Raw genomic sequence first — 18370 nt, forward strand, 5'->3', positions numbered from 1 at the left:
TACTTCCTTGAAGTACCCCCTGATATTTTAAATGGTAAATTAGGTCAATGATAAAATTAAGTCAATAAAAATAATAATAAATCATAAAAGTTCACGGTTCTCTGAAGTCAGTTAATGGTCACATGACATGCAGGCAAACAAATAACTTTTTTAGTAGTGTTTTATTTGTATTGTTTTTATTTTAAAATGATTTATTTTAATAAAAAAAAAATTATTAAATTACTAAATAGCTTTTTATTAACCTCACAAACCCCTGCAGTTCCATCATGAACCCCAGTTTGGGAAACCCTGACGTATTGTAATATTTAATACACTTCATGTTGTTGATAACAAAGAAAGGAATATATTTTATTTCCCTTAGTATTTTTATATTATGGTACAAGATTATTCTACTAAATTCAATGTGATAAACAAGCTAGGTCCAAAGTAATCTAAAAGTAATCCAAAAGTAGTCAGATTATATGTAACGGATTACGTTACTAACTACAATTTTTGTCATGTCATTTGCAATCAGTAACCGTAACCACAATTTGTAAGTAATCTACCCAGCTCTGACTGCAATGTATGTCTTTTGTTTATTTTCAAATTATTGATTGCAGGATTAATACATTAACAATAGTCAATTATAGGAATTACTAAGAAGAAATATTGACAATGACAATGCAGCTGTCAGGTGGTACAAGTCAGAGTTTACAAGTTGAAATCACCAGTTCAATGAGGTAGCTTTTTACATTTTGTAATCTCGTAATTACAGTAATTCCAAAATGGCATGAACGCATCTTAAAGGCCCGTTCACACCAACACAGCAAAAACTCTGGTGTTAAATTAACACTCCTCTGAGTTTATTTGACTCCAAACTCAAGAGTTTTAAAAGTAACTCTGAAGCAGTGTTAAAGTTAATAAAATAATTAAGAGATTAATTAAGTGATGATTGACCATTAGTGATGAACACCTGAAGATAACAAGCAGACTCGCTGAAGGAAAGAGTCACAATTTTTAACTAACATAAACACTGATTACCATAATGTTGACTTGGAAAATAGTGACTCTTTCCTTCAGCGATTCTGCTTGTTAACATCAGACGTCTTCACTAATATTCAATCATCACTTAATGAATGACTTAATTATCTCATTAACTTTAACACCTCTTCGGAGTTACTTTTAACACTCTTGAGTGTGGAGTCAAATAAACTCTGAGGAGTGTTAATTTAACACTGGAGTTTTTGCTGTGAAGGACGCTGACTATAATGATACAATAAAGATATAGTTTTAAAAATCATAGCACACCACAATTGTAACGATAATGACAGAGGAACAATATTGTTGGAATCACTTTCAGAAATTTTTTTTTTCAGTTGATGAATGACAGCCAATCAGAATCCACCCAACTTTAAAGAGCTTGAGCAATTAAAGCGACAGAAACTGCAGCGCATGCTTATAATAAACAGAATGATATTGTGCATTGGTGTGGGCACTAATATAGTTATTGTTCTTAGTGTGAACGGGACTACAGCAGTGAGTGTTTTGTCTTGTATATGAAATAATCAATAAATAACAGGGGTGTAACGGTACACAGAAGTCACAGTGTGGTATGTATTCATCATCTGACTGTATATATCAAACCGTGATGGTTTGGGACGAATACATGTACCGTTACACCCCTAATAAATAGTTATTAAAATAAAATTATACATTTGCGTGCATCAGTGCAGTCTCAATGCCTTGTCTTCCTTAAACAGAGACTAGAAGAGAAACAGAACAAAGTGGTGGACGTGCCATTTTTAAGAGAGCCAATCGCTTTCTATCTCGAGACCGGGAACAAGAAGATGGCAGTTCTGCTGCTCCCTTGCGCCACTACGAGAGAGGCCACCCTCTTCCGGCCAACCACAGCCCTGAGCGCAAAGCCGCCATCCCCTACCGAACCCGTGACCTGGGCCTCCCATCCTATAGGAGGCGCTGTGACAATCTCAGCGATGAGGCAATGAGCGGCCTCTCCCCCCAGCGACACATGTCCTATTCAAATTTCAGACGTGGAGACAGCCAATCTCGCTCAAGCCCTCGTTCCTGCAGCCCGAGATCTACCAACGTCTCGCCACAAAGGCGGGGGGAATCGCGCAGTTCATCCCATCGCCGAGGTTCCACAGCGCACGGTCCTCGCACGTCCTCACAGCAGGCTTCTGGGAAATGCACTCCGTCGCGAAGACGAGATTCGGCAGTCACACGCACCACATCCCCCCCGCGCAGCTCAGGTACGAATAAATATGCAGACTCCTTTAGCCCCGCCCACAAAAGAAGCCCCTCCCAGAGTTCTTACGGGCACAGCTTGGATTCGGAAAAGCTGTATAAGAATCTCAAGTCAATCGCGAGTTCGGCAGAGTCAGACGCCTCCGAAGAAAGGAACAGCTGGTCAAAAAGTTTACATTCTGATATGGAAATCGACGGCGATTATAACGAACGCAACCACAGCGGTCGCAGCAGTCGAAAGAGTGGACGCCGCAATACTGGCTACAACAGCAGGGATTTCTCTCCAACTGGCGGCAATTGTGAAGAAATTAGAAGTCGAAATAGTGGTTATAATAGTCGCAACAGCAGAAACAGCGCTGGTACCTCAACACCTTATCGAGATTACGATGAACATGGTACTCTAAAAAACAGCAATACAAAAAATAAAAATCGCAGGAATGGCGTATACTCAGACAAACCGCCCAGATCTGATTCGCGTCAATCACTAAGCCCCACCCACTCCCCTCGAAGCCCCTCCCGCTCCCCTCGAAGCCCCACCTCACCTGCATCAACACCAAATATCTCCCAATCAAGGCGGAGTCGGAATCAGGTCCCTACTCCTGATGTGCCCAAATCCCAAGCCTTAATTGCAGAGACGGACAAGCCGGTCACTGACCGGAGCAGAAGCAACATCAGGCGGGGCTTGGAGGCGCTGATTCTTTCAGAGAACACCAGGTCTTCCAGCCAACCAGCAGTGCCAGAGATGACCATCGAGGACTATGTGATCATAGCAGATATTCCCAAATCCAAGCTGTACCCTGAGGAAGAAGAAGCAATGATAGTGAGGAGGAGACCGCAGAGCCGGAGCCCACGCAGAGACAATCAACACAGGTCAGAGATTTAAAGAGAGAGGGAGAGCGTTAACGCTTTCTCACTGACATGGTGCCGGTGCTGAGGCCAGAGCAGATGCCTAATATCACCCCCGTCCCAAGCATTTCCACTGGGGGGGAAAGTAATGGACATGCCATTACAAGCCAAGTTCTGTATGAATTAAAAGGAAATTAAAAAACATATTTAAAGGCACACTATGTAGTTTTCACCACTAGAGGTCGCCTATTCAAAACAAATGCGTAACTTCTACTTCTTCCGGTCAGGCGTATAGTGTTCGTTTTGTGTCTATAAATGTCTCCAAACAGTGGTTTTCTTGTCTAATAAAGTTTCCATGGTTTTAACAAAATAAAATCGGGGGTAACGTGGTATGATGTCAATTATAGGTGACGCACGGACACGCTCCTATGAAGTCAACAAAATATATATCATTGTTCTAGTGGTTTTTGGATATTTTAACCCCAAAATATTACATATTGTGCCTTAAATTAATTAATAATATTTAAAAGTACTCCCTAAAAATGTGGAATCCCTATAAAAATTTATTTTGTACAGTCAAAGCAGTTTTCACCTCAAAATATCTTCAGCAGACCCCCTAGCACCCACTTCAGCCCCCCTGAGGGTCTGCAAACCCCTTAATTACATCGTCTTTCAGCTCTCAAGCCAGTGCAAAATACGCACTGGTTCTGAGAAAGCACCAGTACCATTCACCAGTGGCAAAGGGGCATGAGTGAGTGAGTAAGAGACAGACAGACAGACAGACAGACAGACAGACAGAGAGAGAAACCCTGTCAGTAAAATCTTCTCCTTTCTGTGGTTAAAGCTACGGGGATGGGAGATATGGTGACGAGCATGAGGTTTCAGAAGAGCGAGGCAGAGGAAGAGAAAGAGAGAGAGGAAGAGACCGCAGAGAGAAAGAGCGGAGACGTCTAGACAAAGAAATGGGAGGGTCATCAAAGACCAACAGCACTACATCAGGCCATTCACAGGTGCTGGAGTTTATAAAGTTCCACTGCCCTTTCTCATTGTTTTCATTTTACGGTCTACTCTGCAGCTTGTATGTGCAATGTGCAAAAATAAAACCCCATTTTAAAAAGCATCTGAGACACATTTAAGAATAGAATAAGCTATTATAGAGATGTTGGCGTGGGCTGGCATGTAGCAAGCAACCACACAGAACCTAATAACTGCATAGCCACACACGCACTAAAAAACACCTAGAACAGCGAAGCAAACACACAATGATTCCTTTAGAAAATAAAGAAATAATATATTCTTACTAATATAAATAATAATAGCCCATATGCTGATTATCTCTCTGAATATGTTCTCAGAGGTCCAGTAAAAAAGCAGAGAACATTAGGATGGTAAACGGAGGACACAAACAGCCCCCTCAGATGCAGGTAAAGTCACCAACACTGAGGTATTCAGTTTCCAGTCCAGAAGCAGGTGTTTACTCGCAGGACGGACGACAAACGCACTTTTGGGCTGCTAGGCAGAAATAACATTATATTTAGCGCTAGATATAGACGTTTTAGTGAAGTTTTGAGAGGATTGAAGCGTACATTACGCTGAGAGGAGCTGTACAGTTTAGTGTTAATGTGTCAAACCGCGAGCTGCTTCGCGGAAGCTTGAGGTCACATGACCAACTGTTAGAGATGCTTGTCTAGTCACGCAGGGATCATTTAACGTGTTTGTATTTATAATTATTTTTAAAAGCCATACTTAAGTGCGGAAACTATTTCAATTAGCGCGAATTTGTATTTATTTACATTTAACTAGAAATACGCAATTTGATGACACAATTTACTTGCTAGAATTGAGCAACTAAACCAGTTTCTTCCCTTTTTCATGCCCTCAACCGGATACCCATGTCGGTAAGTTAAGTCGTTAAAAAATGTTTGTAACGGTTAAAATACTTGAGTAAATGAATGGTTCACGCGCACGCGCGCGCACGCTGGAATGTCTCGTGCTCTGGCTTTTACTGTGTTCTGGAATGTCGCATTTATGCCCTGGAAAGATTCATAGCCTACTGTAAATGATGTAGATGTCGAGTCGATTATGCATTGAATTGCTTATACATTCACTTGCTTTAACGCAACCGATTCTGTTTACTGTAAGCTTGATCTTCTGAACTGCAAAAAGGGATGGATGTATTTGTTGGATGAAGATGAAGAGGTAAGGATACAGGTCTGCTTTCATTCTTTGAACTTGATCCATTGCATGACCGATCTGTCTATGTGACTTCCTATTTTAACCCATTTCCTATTTCTTCCCAGTAATGTTTAATTGTTTTATGGCAGTTTTATGACTTTGTAGTAATTAAGAGACTATGTATGATATTATTTGTCCTTTAAAACAATTATTTGTCTCACTGGAAGGCCATTTGTGTTTAAAAATAGTGACCTAAATGACCTGAGATATACTTCCTTTCATTTATACCTAAAATCTTGATGTTGAAAGAAGTTGAGAGAGATTTTGCTCTGTTTGTGTTTGTTTGCAGTGGAGGAAGCACTGGTTTGTGATCACTGATTCAGAACTGAGATACTATAGGGACTCTGAAGCTGAAGAGGTGAGAATTTGCCATGCTATTAGATTATTATCTAAGGACTGTGCAGATATTGCATGAGAAAATAAATGTGCACATGGTAAAATGTGTAACTGGAACTTAGAGTACTCTATTTGTAATAGTATCTGAAAGCATGATCAGATTATGCATGGCAGATTATTGATAATAATAATAATAACTGTTTGTTTTTCACTTTGATAGAGAGATGAGGCAGATGGTGAGATTTATTTGCGTCACTGTCTCCGAGTGGAGGAATTTGATGCAGACAAAAACTATGGACTTCAACTGCACGTGAGAACTTGTCACAAACAGACAACAAATCATGAACAACTAAGAGTATTCCTAAAGTGTCCCGAACCTCTCTGATTGGTCTGCAGATGCGCGATGGACTGGTGACCCTGTCAGCGATGACCTCCAGGATCAGGAGGAACTGGATCGACACACTGAGGAGGAGAATCTCCTTCAGGGATTCGGCTGAAAGCATACAGTATGAACAAACTGGGGGGGAAGAGCAGAGAATCAGTTAGGGGTGAATTTCACCAAAGCATGTCTGAAAAGAGAGTTTTTATATTTAATAGATAAGACAATAAATACTATTTTTAGGACCATTCAGGGGTGTCATTTTCATGACAATTAGGCATAATTTACAATGGTTTTTGTCTTAAATATATGCACATTTACATAAAAATATAGCTTCATGCAGCAATTATCAGGGTTCACATATGCTTAAAAAGGTATTATGATTATTTAGCAAGCCTGTAACCACCTAGATCATATATGGAAAAGACCACTTATGGCCAAAACAGGCAATTTACTAAGGAAATATACATTTTAAAGCTTTTTAAAAGTTCCCAAAAGTTGGTTTTTGAAATAATCTCCAATATTTAATGAACGGTTCAATTGACAGCGGCGGTCCTAGAGGAGTCCTACCATAAGGTATAAATGTTGTGGGCATTTGCAAGCAAATTGAGTGGTATACAATCCTTTAAGCTCCTGAAAAACGTGAAGGCGCCCCCCGGAAGGCCTCTAGAGTTTAATTTCAATCGCCCTCCATTAACCTTGTCTGACAGAACTTCATTGGTCGATGACGGCTGTGTTTTTTTTTACGGGTTTTCGTTGACGATCACGGCACCTTGGATAAAGACAATGCATGCCATTTATCAGGTCAATTGGATGGGCTGTTGCATAGCTATAACCATTTTATTTTATAGCGCCACCAAGTGGCCAGTTTTCACGTCCTTTTTCACACTACCACAGACCGAGCCTGTACATATTAGCTTGGTGAAATTATCTCATTCCGTTCAGTAAAAATTCAGTTTTAGTAAAAGTAGCAATGCCCACTTCGAACGCTTTGGCATCCTGTTGCGAACGTTAATCAAAATTTAAACTTTTTTATGATAATTATTGACAATCAGGCTCCAGAGAATCTTTCAGCCCAGGGGCCGGATTCACCAAAATCTGCTTAAGAAAGAAGTTAAGAAAATTCTTAAGATAAATTCTAAGAAGTTCGTAAGAATTTTCCTCTCGGCAGGTTAATGAGCGCTGAACACCCGCTGATCACCTGGATCTCACAACTCCGAAAACGGCAAATAAAATTGTAAAATAGGCGCTCTCTTTATAAATAAACCACAGATTTAATCTTTAAACAAGTACATTCTCGCCTGAAAAGTCTTAAAACTACAATTTGTGACACATTAACAGTAGTATTTTTAAATTACGTGGGGTTTCTCGTCTGCTATTGATGCTTGCTGGTTGGTGTAAGCTGGTTGGTGGTTTTATACTCATCCATATGGTACTATTAGTTATAAATATTATATTTAGCCAGCTACTGTTAAATTTGTTAAACATCTTACATTTGGGTATTTAAGATAGGTTGGAGGTTATCCTAACTTTAAGAAGTTATTTCCGATGATTTGAAAGAACATTATTTTCGTGAATATGAATACTTCTTACATTTTATCAATCATAAAAAAAGATAAGAACATTCTTACGAAAAGTTTTTGGGAATACAAAATATTCTTACATTTTTTCTTAAGTTAGAAAATAAGAAGAAATTGGCAGTTAAGAATAATTTCATTCTTAAGAATGTTTTGTGAATCCGGCCCCTGGGTTTGGTTCTGATTGGGCAAAAACTTTGGGCTAGTTCGCAAAAGTAGGTTTTTCGAAAAATCCAAATACCCGAACATTTCTGAGCCAAGGATTCCAACGATATAACACTTGAGCCATTGTAGCGCCACCATCAGGCCGGTCGGGGCAAGCATTGTAGGCGGTGTGAGTACTACCAGCCCTCAAAGTTTCAAGTCTCTACGGCTTACGGTTTGGTCTGCCCGATCACTTTTAGGGGAGAATGATGATCCTTAGAAATTCTAACTAGTACAATCGGGTTTCAGCGCTACACGTTTGAACCCATAAAAATCATTGACAGAGCATCTAATGAGATTCATCATTTTAAATAATGAGAGTTACAGACAAACTTAAAAGTAAAATAGCTGGATTACGGCAATGGGATTTTGGGGATGGGCGATTGTGGTTCTTTTTCATGAAAGTAATGGCGGGTTTACAGGTTAGGAACAAGTTAATTGCATGTCACAATGCAAAATTAGGCTTATTTTTTTCTTATTTTATCGACTACGTTAAAAATAATAATACAACAAAACTTGGTCATCTTTGTGCTAAATACAATTTCTTCCTTCTTCCTTTTCGCTTGATTTTAGGTTCATGTTTTTGTGATATTCACCCATAGAGAATTTATATGGCTATTCAAAATATATCAAATATCCATATTAAAACATTGCTATATTGGTTATGGTCATCTGAAATATTTTGCTTTGGACTATTAAACTGAAATAACCACTGCTGGTGTCTAAGTGGAGACGGTGTCATGACAAATCGGGTCCTCCCTTGAAATTGGGTAAAATATGTATAGGTTACTATATAGTGCATAATAAAACAAATTGAGTGTTTCTTTCACTTGATAAACTGTTAGTTAATTGGCGTAGTAATAAAAATTATAGCCTATTAGGTAAATAATTGAGCATCATTCCATTCTTTACTAATACAGACATTAATGGTCATTATAATGTAGTTTGATCAGCATTTATCATAACATGATTTTGTAGGAATTGTAATCTTAAGAGAGTACCTATTAAAAGAGCCAATGGGATGGCTAACAAAGACCCGATTTCAAGGAGGAACTGATTTGTCACCACACCCATTTGAGGTTTGACTCAAGTGTCTCTTTCCTTGTAAGCAGGACATTGACTTCTCTCTCTTTTCTCAGACATTCAGACAACAGTGACATTAGCGACAGAGAGAACTCCAGTTCCCAGAATGCACCATCCCGAACAGCTCCCAGACCCCGTGACCCAGGGTCAGATGTCGGCGGTCCATATCGAGATGAAACCGACGTGACGTCCTCACCTTTAACCAATCGAAGGGAGGCAGGCGAGGGCCGGGACCGAGATCTCGAAAGACGTCTGGAGGACCGAACCAAGTGGTTCCAGGAGGGAATATCCGACAGGGAGGGCGAGGACCCCTGGGAAAAGGTGGAGTTGAAGAAAGGTGCCACTCCGGTGATTCTGACCAAGCCACGGGGTCCTGCCGCTCAAGCGGTGCCGGACATCGAGAGGAAGTGGGCGGACTTTGAGCAGCTTCCAATCGGAGAGAACAGGTCACCTGTTGGTTCCCAGAATCCACAAGCGACAAATGATGTGCTTCAGCGAGAGGTGCGTTTTGTATCATGGGATTTAAGCGTGTTGGTCCAGCAACGTCCATCTTCATCCTCTGTGTGTGTGTTCTCGGTGCATTGCATTGGTCAGGTCGTGTCTCTGAGGCAGCAGATCGAGTCTCTTCGCCAGCTCCGTGTGGCGTCCGGTGTGGCGGGTCTCTGCGGGTCTGACGCGCCCTGCGCTCTGAGACTGGAGCAGATGGAGAGAGAGCACAGAGAGAGACTGAAGGAGATACACAACGAGCACGAGAGAGAACGCAGAGAGATGGAGAGAGACAAGCAGAAACTGCTGCAAGAGGAAGCCAAAAACACTGTTCAAGGTCAGTATGGGCCACAAAACATCACTGGGTCACAAACTTTCAGCAGTAGTGTAGCAGCGTCCTGCTGACCATCCCAAAAAAAGTCTAGTGCTTAAATTGAGTGATTTTGATATAAGACCCAGTTGAGAATTTAGTATGTTCATTTCAAATACTAATACTCTGCATCTTCATTCATGCAGCTATGGAGGCTCTGAGGAAAGCGCACCGAGAGGAGATTGAGAGACTGAAGGCTCATGGAGGAGGAGAGCCAACAGACCCCTCCATCAAACAACAGCTGTACGTCCACATTTATACAGTTTACTCACATCATAACACTCAATCAAATGTGCACAGCCTACACAGTCTCACAAGGACACACCACCATAACTGCTCTAAGCACATTTTTGTGGTGCGTAGCATGCAGAAAACATGTTGAAAATTCACTATATGCCTATTTAGCAACATAAACCTTTGCTACGGAGTTTAGTACTTGCTTTTGTTCTGCGGTGTTCACACTGCAAGAACTGGGGACGATTGTAATTCTAGGGACGCCTTTTGCAGGGAGTAAATCATCTTCTAATACAGATCTAAGCCGGCAAAATAGGAACTACCAGTGTATGTTGATTGGCCGAACACATGCCATATGAATCGCTGGCTCTCGCCAACTACTGGGGGTTGCACAGTCGACTTTAATGCTCTTGACACTTTAATGTCGACTAGTTGCTGATCATGGCCTATAGAGGGCGCAACAGGATAAGAAACCTTTGAAGTCCACTTTTACGCTCTGTATCCATCAGTTCAAATGGCAAATAAATGCATACTCTGAGAGTGCTCCATAAGAAGAGTTTGATTATACCATCTGGATGCTCAAAATTGATTGTGTGAATGCACATTTTAAATAGCTTAAAGGGATAGTTCAACCAAAAATGAAAATTATCCCATGATTTACTCACCCTCAAGTCATCCTAGGTGTATATGACATTCTTCTTTCAGACGAATAAAATCAGAGTTATATTAAAAAAAGTCCTGGCTCTTCCCAGCTTTATAATGGCAGTGAATGGTTGTGTTGTTTTTGAAGTCAATAAAAGTACATCTATCCATCATATAACTGCTCCACACGGCTCCGGGGGGTTAATAAAGGCCTTCTGAAGTGGCGCGCTTGTGTAAGAAAAATAGCCATACCGTCCAACTTTATAGACTAAAATAACTAGCTTCTGGTGGTACGCCAGTCGACTTGTCCTAAAAGAGTAATCCCTGACGTTTACAGGAGTATCTCAAGCTCTCGTGGAAAGTGCTGGGTAACAAACTCAAGCCCCTCTTCTCTTATATCCGAAATCCTCTGCCATTTCTCTTTAAAAATTCTCGTTTTAGACTCCAATTCATGAGCGGTGTTTTGTTTTGCTCTATCCTCTGCGCTTCTGTGTTCGTCAATACGCATGCGTCAAGGGTTCAAAGGTCAAGGGTTACTCTTTCACCATAACGTTTTACTCTTTCACTAGCGTACCGCCAACCACCGTAAGTTAGTTATTTTAGTCTATAAAGTTTTAAATAAGTATATTTCTCTTACACAAACACATCACTTCACTTCAGAAGGCCTTTATTAACACCCCAGAGGCGTGTGGAGCAGTTATATGATGGATAGATGCACTTTTATGGACTTCAAAAATGACCCAAAAATTCACTGCCATTATAAAGCTTGGAAGAGCCTGGACTTTTTAATATAACTCAGATTGTATTCGTCTGTCATATACACCTACGATGGCTTGAGGGAGAGTAAATCATGGGGAAATTATAATTTTTGGGTGAACTATCCCTTTAATGTACATGTAAGCCGTTCTAAACTGGATGTTTGTTGTGTTGGATTCAGCACAAGCATGTGAAGAGTTTAGGTCACTAAAAAGTTGAGAATGTGTTGCATGCTAGAAAACGGCAACATCTTGTTAAATGTTTGACCAGCATGATGATATTCTCATGGGAAGCCTGTGTCAATAATCGGTACTGTACACAAGTTCTCATCTGTGCTGTGATTATACTCTCACGGCTCAGAGACTCCGAACACAAGAGCGTCATTTACTTGATTGACAAGAATCCCTCTGAGAGAATGGATTGATCGCCCATCAGTCAGTCGGTCCACTGCAGTGAATCAGTTAATCAATGCATGGCTCTGTGTGTCCGTCAGCCACGAGTCGCTCTCTCTGCAGCGGGAGCTGGACGGCCTGTCGGAGCGTTATTCCCAGCAGTGTGTGGAGCTCAACCGCATCCAGGACAGCACTGGAGAGCGAGACGGAGCCATCCGACAGAAGGAGAGAGAGATGGAGCAGCTCCGCCAGGAGAACCAGGTAGACAGGAAGTGGGATGAGACGAATGAGGCTGTTTTAAACATTTTTCCAGTCTACATATGCCACTGAATGATACACAATCACCATGTGAAGCTAAAATGTTAACTTCTAAACCTGGTTCCACAGACAGGGTTTAGATTAAAGCTACACTGTGTAACTTTTTTAGTTTATTCTTAGCTAAAAACACTTAGTTCTTTAAAAAATATGTGCTCATTAGTGTATATTTACTTCTTTCAAGTAATAAAGTATTCTCGTTAGTTTATAATATGCCATTGAACATACATACGGGTGAGGGGTTCGAATGCGGGTCGCCATGTTGCCCCTCCATCTTGAAAGTACATTAGCCAAAGAGGGACATACCCGTGAATTCAAGCTTGAACTAAAAAAGTTACACAGTGTAGCTTTAAGCCAGGATTACGCCTTAGTTCATTTAAGACAGTTAAGTAGCTTTTATTAACGTACCTTAAAACAACATTACTGGTGTGCATCTTCAGACAAAACAATGACACTGACAATATTTTAAGAGATGCTGTCAGTTGAAACAGCTCAATGTGCATTTTAGGCTGGGATGAGCTTAAGCCTCGTCTGTGAAACTGAAGGCCTTGAGTCCCCAAATTTAAGATTTGCCAATTAAATAATGTATGATACACACATTGCTGAGGATCCAACTCTGATCTCAGACTAACTAGACCATAAAACACTGAAGTCCTCCTGGGATGTTTGCCAATATGAGGAAATCATAATTATGACATGAATTTGGTTGAACTAAACAGACTCAGTTTCCCTTTTTAACTTTCTGACAAACACAGGAAGCTTGTTTTTTTTACTTCTAGTGTGTAAGTGATGCTTAATGTATTTTATCAGTCACGCGCTGCCACAAAGAATGATGGGAAATGTACATTAGCGTTCAAAAGTTTTGGGTCTTTTTAGTTTTTAAGTCTCTTCTGCTCCCCAAGTCTGCATATATTTGATAAAAAAAATACAGTAAAATCAGTAAAATTGTGAAATATTACTCCAATTTAAAATAACTGTTTTCTATTTGAATATATTGTAAAATGTAATTTATTCCTGTGATCAAAGCTGTATTTTCAACATCATTATATATTTGAAATAAAATCGTTTATAGCATTAGAAATGTCTATACTGACACTTTTGATCAAATCAATGCGTCCTTGCTGAATAAAAGTATACATTTCTGTAATAAAAAATATCTTACTGACCTAAATTGACCAATTTTTCTTTAACAGTAATCAAAATGCACGCAAACTGAATGTACAGTCATTATTCACACTTAAAGCCTGAACCATATTTCCACCGGGCTGATAGAGATGCTGAAACAATGATTACAACCTAGTTGTTTCTGTATATTACGGTCATATTTGAACATATCTTTAACTGTTACGTTCTTAACACATTTCACCCTGTGACTCAATCCGTCATATATTGAAATCTAACACAGAGCACCTTTACATTTTCAACACAAGGAGAAAAGCTGATTTCAGCATGTGTGGTATGTCTCCACAGACGGCATCCTGTTGCGTTGTTCTCAGAAGAGAAGTGACTGGCTGGGTCGAGTTTTGTTCACTGACTAGTACAAGTACAACTAGTCCTGGAGTTATTGCCGTTATACAAATGCATGAAACACAAATGGTCGCCTCATTGTCAGTGTGTGAATGAGCAAGGCTTCATGTGTGGTTTTCAGCTTGGACGTGTCAAACTCACATTTCCTCTTCCTGTTCACGCAGGAACTGCAGACGCGGCTGACGGAGGAGATAAGTCTCATGCGGTCCTTCATCACAGGTCAAAGGTCAGGAGTGGTTCCCCTTGGCAGCTACGAAAGGAGCACTTCCGAATTAGAGGTGAGGCTCTGACCTTTGACACGTAGAGTATGGCTTCCTGATAAGTCAGATATACAAGATGCACCTCAGAAGTATATTATAATATTATATGTAAATATTCACAACTGTTCAAAAGTTTGGGGTCATATCTGAATGATTTCTGAAGGATCATATGACACTGAATACTGGAGTAATGATGCTGAAAATACAGCTTTGATCACAGGAATACATTACATTTTAACAGATATATTTACATAGAAAATAGTTATTTTGAATCATAAAAATATTTGTACAATTTTACTTAGGGTGACCAAATGTCCTGTTTACAAGTCCTGTCCTGGCCCTAATATAACAATTTTAGGGCTGTCAAAAGATTAATCGCGATTAATCGCATCCAAAATACAAGTTTGTGTTTACATAATATATGTGTGTGTACTCTGTTAATTATTATTTATATATAAATACACACACAGTCATGTATATATTTAAGAAATATTTGCATGTATATACTGTATATACATTTATATAATCTATAATATATATAAATATAAATGTTTTATATATAAAAATATTTTTTTTCTTAAATATATACATGAATGTGTGTGTATTTATATATAAATGATAATTAACAGAGTACACACACATATATTATGTAAACACAAACTTTTATTTTGGATGCGATTAATCGCGATTAATCTTTTGACAGCCCTAAACAATTTTCTATCCATTCAGAGGGGGCATACTTTAAATGTATTGAAATTAATAAGGAATCTTTGAGTAAACTTCAAGTATCATTTGAGAATCTCATTGCTGGGCCGAGTGTCCTGGTTTTCAGTAATCAAAATATGGTCACCCTAATCTTACTGTATTTATTGATTAAACAAATGCAGCCTTGATGAGCACAAGAGACTTTAGGAACATTCAAAAATCTTGCCGACCCCAAACTTTTGAACATAGTGTAAAGCAGAGTAGATAAATTGCTGTTATTGTAACAAATTTGCTCATTTATATGAAGTTACTAAAACTCAAAGACTGTTATTAGATGCTCAACACTAGTTTAGTCATATATTTAATCCTCTAGGCAAACGATAATCAATAACAAACCAGTCAATTCACTCTCTATCCAAAAAAAAGAAGCAAAAACAAACAAGAATTGATCCCACCAAATCCTGTAATCCTCCATTTTGTGTCCCAAAATAATCCACTACATCATTAATCCACAAAAACACGTATAATTCCCAGATTGTAGGTGACATTATATCCCTATATCATCCATTTAGGGGGAAATAAATATTTAAAAGATGCCGCGTTCCTCCTGGATGTCACCTTTGACCCCATTTCCTCTTTCAGATTAGCCTAATTAAAAGTCCTCTGCACTTTCTGTGTCGTTTAGGAATTAGGAATCACATCTCCAAACAGGACATAGATACAGAACATAGGCTCATTTTAAAGAGTGAGACTGAAGTAGGGTGACCACCCGTCCCGCACTTGTCCTGCATTTTCATCATTTCATTTCTTATTTCATAAGAAAACATGCATGCGTTCTTTCGCCTTTTTAAGAAAGTATTTGATTTATTATTTTTGCGGTGTAGTTTTTCACCTATATTTAACAGCGCTTCATCTGAAGTAACTTACACAAATACAACAGGGTGTTTTAAAATCCTGTCCAATGGTTGAAAAGAAAGGAACACGGTCACTAGGCGGTGATTGGTTTCATGTGTTCCCTGTCAGAAAACGAATGGATAATTCGGTAAATTGGTTATATTCTTAATATATAATAGAAATGAATATATAAGACTGTCAATTATCTCATATCATGTTGTTTTATATTTTATTTGTTCATTATATATTTTGTTGGATTTTAGCTGGACTTGGCCAGAACTGTTTCAAAAATCGTCATCTGCGTGCTGCCTTTGTAAAATAAAGACATGTTATGTTACATTGTGATGTAATGGTGTTTTCTGGAAGGGACTGAAGAACAAAGTATTTTGTCAGCTGAAAGGCTTTTTTTATGAAGTATGCAGAACGGTTTCAGGTTACGCAGGGTTCCCACTCATCCTGGAAAACCTGGAAAATTGATGACAAATTTTCCAGTCCTGGAAAACACATGGAAAATTAGAGAAAATGTCCTGGAAAATCTTGTTGTTGTCTGGGAAAATTATTTAAAAAAAAGTTATTTCTTTTTTGCGCAGTTGCGAGTTTATATCTTGCAATTCTGACTTCTTTTCTCAGAATTGTGAGATCTAAACTGCAATTGCAAGTTATAAAGTAAAATTCTGCGGAAAAAAGAATTGCAACAATTTTCGTGTTTATATCACAAATATGTAAACTCGCAAAAGTCAGAGTAGCAAGATAAAAAGTCACAATTACCTTTTCTTTCTATTCTGTGGTGTAAACAAGCTTCCATAGTCATAATGCATGATTAAGAGCTCATATTGAAAAATGCTGGATTGTTAAGTAATGGCAATAAACTGTACAGCTTTTAAAGACTTAGAAAGCAATATTTGGCATGATCCTTGTCTTTTATTCCCGCCGTAGTAAAATTGAAAATGTCTGAAAAATGGTTGCTGAAAAAGAGTGGGAACCCTGTTATGTTTTAGTGTTGGGAACATGGCCCACATTGTCCCTCATAAACTCACATTTGGTTTGTTTGATGGTGGTCACCCTAGACTAAGGCTGCGTTCACACTGCAGGGCTTAATGCTCAATTCCGATTTTTTGAAAAAATGCGATTTTTTTGAAAGGCCGTTCACATTTCCAATTAAATGCGACCTTTTGTGATCTCCTGTGTGAACGTGAAATGACCCAGAAGTGACCCGCATGCGCAGAAGAGTAGCCTACTCAACGGTCAACGACGTCACTTGTTGTTTACGGGAGTAGCCAAATATGGGTGTCAGCATTGGAGTTCGTTTAGCTTTATTAAAGTTATTTTCGCAACAGAGCCAGCACCATTACAACCTTCTCATGTTAAGAAGAAAATTAAAAAAGAGGAGGAGAGCAAGGTTTTTGGCCATGGCGTTTTGTGGAGCAGTGGTAGCAACGTCGGTACATAGTTGTTTATCTTCTCATTCCCGCCTACTTCAACGTACAATGATGACATTTGTTGTGTATCAACGACGTGCGGGTCGGATACATGTGACCTGGCAGTTCAGACTGAAGACGCATTTCAAAAGATCGGATATGTATCGGATTTGGACCACATACCCAAGTGGCCTGGGTCGCATTTGAAAAGATCGGATCTGTGTCGTTCAGACTGTCATGAAAAGATCAGATACAGGTCGCATATGGGCAAAAAAATCGGAATTGGGTCGTTTCAGCCTGCAGTGTGAACGCAGCCTAAGGGCCTGTACCATGATGGTAGTTTAACAAACTCAGGGTTACAGGATTAATTTAGAGTTGACAAAACCAAACCAATCTATTCAGGCTTTGTTGGTCCCATGATGCTGATCATCAGCTTTCTCTGTCAGCTCAGGCTTTGATCCTGAGTTTAGGAGTTTAGCTGTGACATCAGCAGTGAACAGCCAATCACACGCTGTGGATCAGTGAAACTGAGATTCACTTCTCACGAGAGAAGCCGCAGATTCATTTCTGTCTTCTGCAGAATATGACATGATTGAAAAATATTAAGAATTTAAACTAATTTACACAGCAAGAAGAAAAGAGCTGTCTATAAAAGTGGACCACTTTAAGAAAAATCTTACTACGTCAATACAAGTAAAAGTTATGAAGTTAGTTTAGTTGATATATAGAGAGAATTGAACATTTAAGCTCACATAGTCATTTTTATAGCTTTATTTATTGATTTTAAAGCTTGTTTGTATGACCTTTATATAGGTGGCTATTTATATTAATTTTAACTAAGTGCCTATTAATGATTGATTAACTAAAATGATACATGTGTAATCGATTAAGGGTATAATAATTACATAAATGACATCTTTATCATTCAAAATTATTATTAATTTAAATAAGCATTGTTAAAAGCCAGACGCTTTAGTCTTTAAAACCATTTGCTATGTAGTGACCTTTAATTTGGAGTAGAAACAGAGGGAGTGATTTTATTACATCAGAGGTGTGTCGCTCACAGCTGATTGGTCCAATTTCAGTTTGAGATGTCTTATCCAGAACATATCCTGCCCTGGAGCAGGTTAGCCGTTGAGTGTAAGTTAATATGGAGATGAACACAGCTAAAAGCCAAAGCACTTTAATGGTACCTTAAACCCAGGATTTGCACAAACTAAGCTTGGACATATCTGGCTAGCCAGCTAAACCGGCTTCATGGTATAGGCCACAGGGGTCTTCAAACTCAGTCCTGCAGAGTTTAGCTCCAACCCCAATTAAACACACCTGAACCAGCCAATCTGTGTCTAACTAGGGCCTTGTAAGACACTGATTCACTGGTCCAGGTGTGTTTATTTGGGGTTGGAGCTAAACTCTGCAGGACAGTGGCCCTCCAGGACCAGGATTGGAGACCCCTGCCCTAGACTG

General features: G+C 39.2%; 1 protein-coding gene across 1 annotated transcript in view; it reads left to right on the top strand.

The window, feature by feature from the left end:
• The first annotated feature begins 4734 nt into the window (after nucleotides 1-4734).
• triobpa (TRIO and F-actin binding protein a) overlaps nucleotides 4735-18370 on the top strand; it is a 15119-nt gene continuing 1483 nt past the window's right edge. The window contains exons 1-10 of the mRNA XM_079811764.1: nucleotides 4735-4988; nucleotides 5233-5289; nucleotides 5615-5683; nucleotides 5882-5971; nucleotides 6058-6167; nucleotides 8961-9405; nucleotides 9499-9727; nucleotides 9907-10003; nucleotides 11886-12045; nucleotides 13791-13904. Of these exons, the coding sequence (XP_079667890.1) occupies nucleotides 4983-4988; nucleotides 5233-5289; nucleotides 5615-5683; nucleotides 5882-5971; nucleotides 6058-6167; nucleotides 8961-9405; nucleotides 9499-9727; nucleotides 9907-10003; nucleotides 11886-12045; nucleotides 13791-13904 (1377 nt within the window). The 5' untranslated portion in view covers nucleotides 4735-4982. The remainder of the gene's footprint in view (nucleotides 4989-5232; nucleotides 5290-5614; nucleotides 5684-5881; nucleotides 5972-6057; nucleotides 6168-8960; nucleotides 9406-9498; nucleotides 9728-9906; nucleotides 10004-11885; nucleotides 12046-13790; nucleotides 13905-18370) is intronic.

This window comes from Gobio gobio, assembly GCF_949357685.1.
Source record: "Gobio gobio genome assembly, chromosome: 3".
Taxonomy (NCBI): Eukaryota; Metazoa; Chordata; class Actinopteri; order Cypriniformes; family Gobionidae; genus Gobio; species Gobio gobio.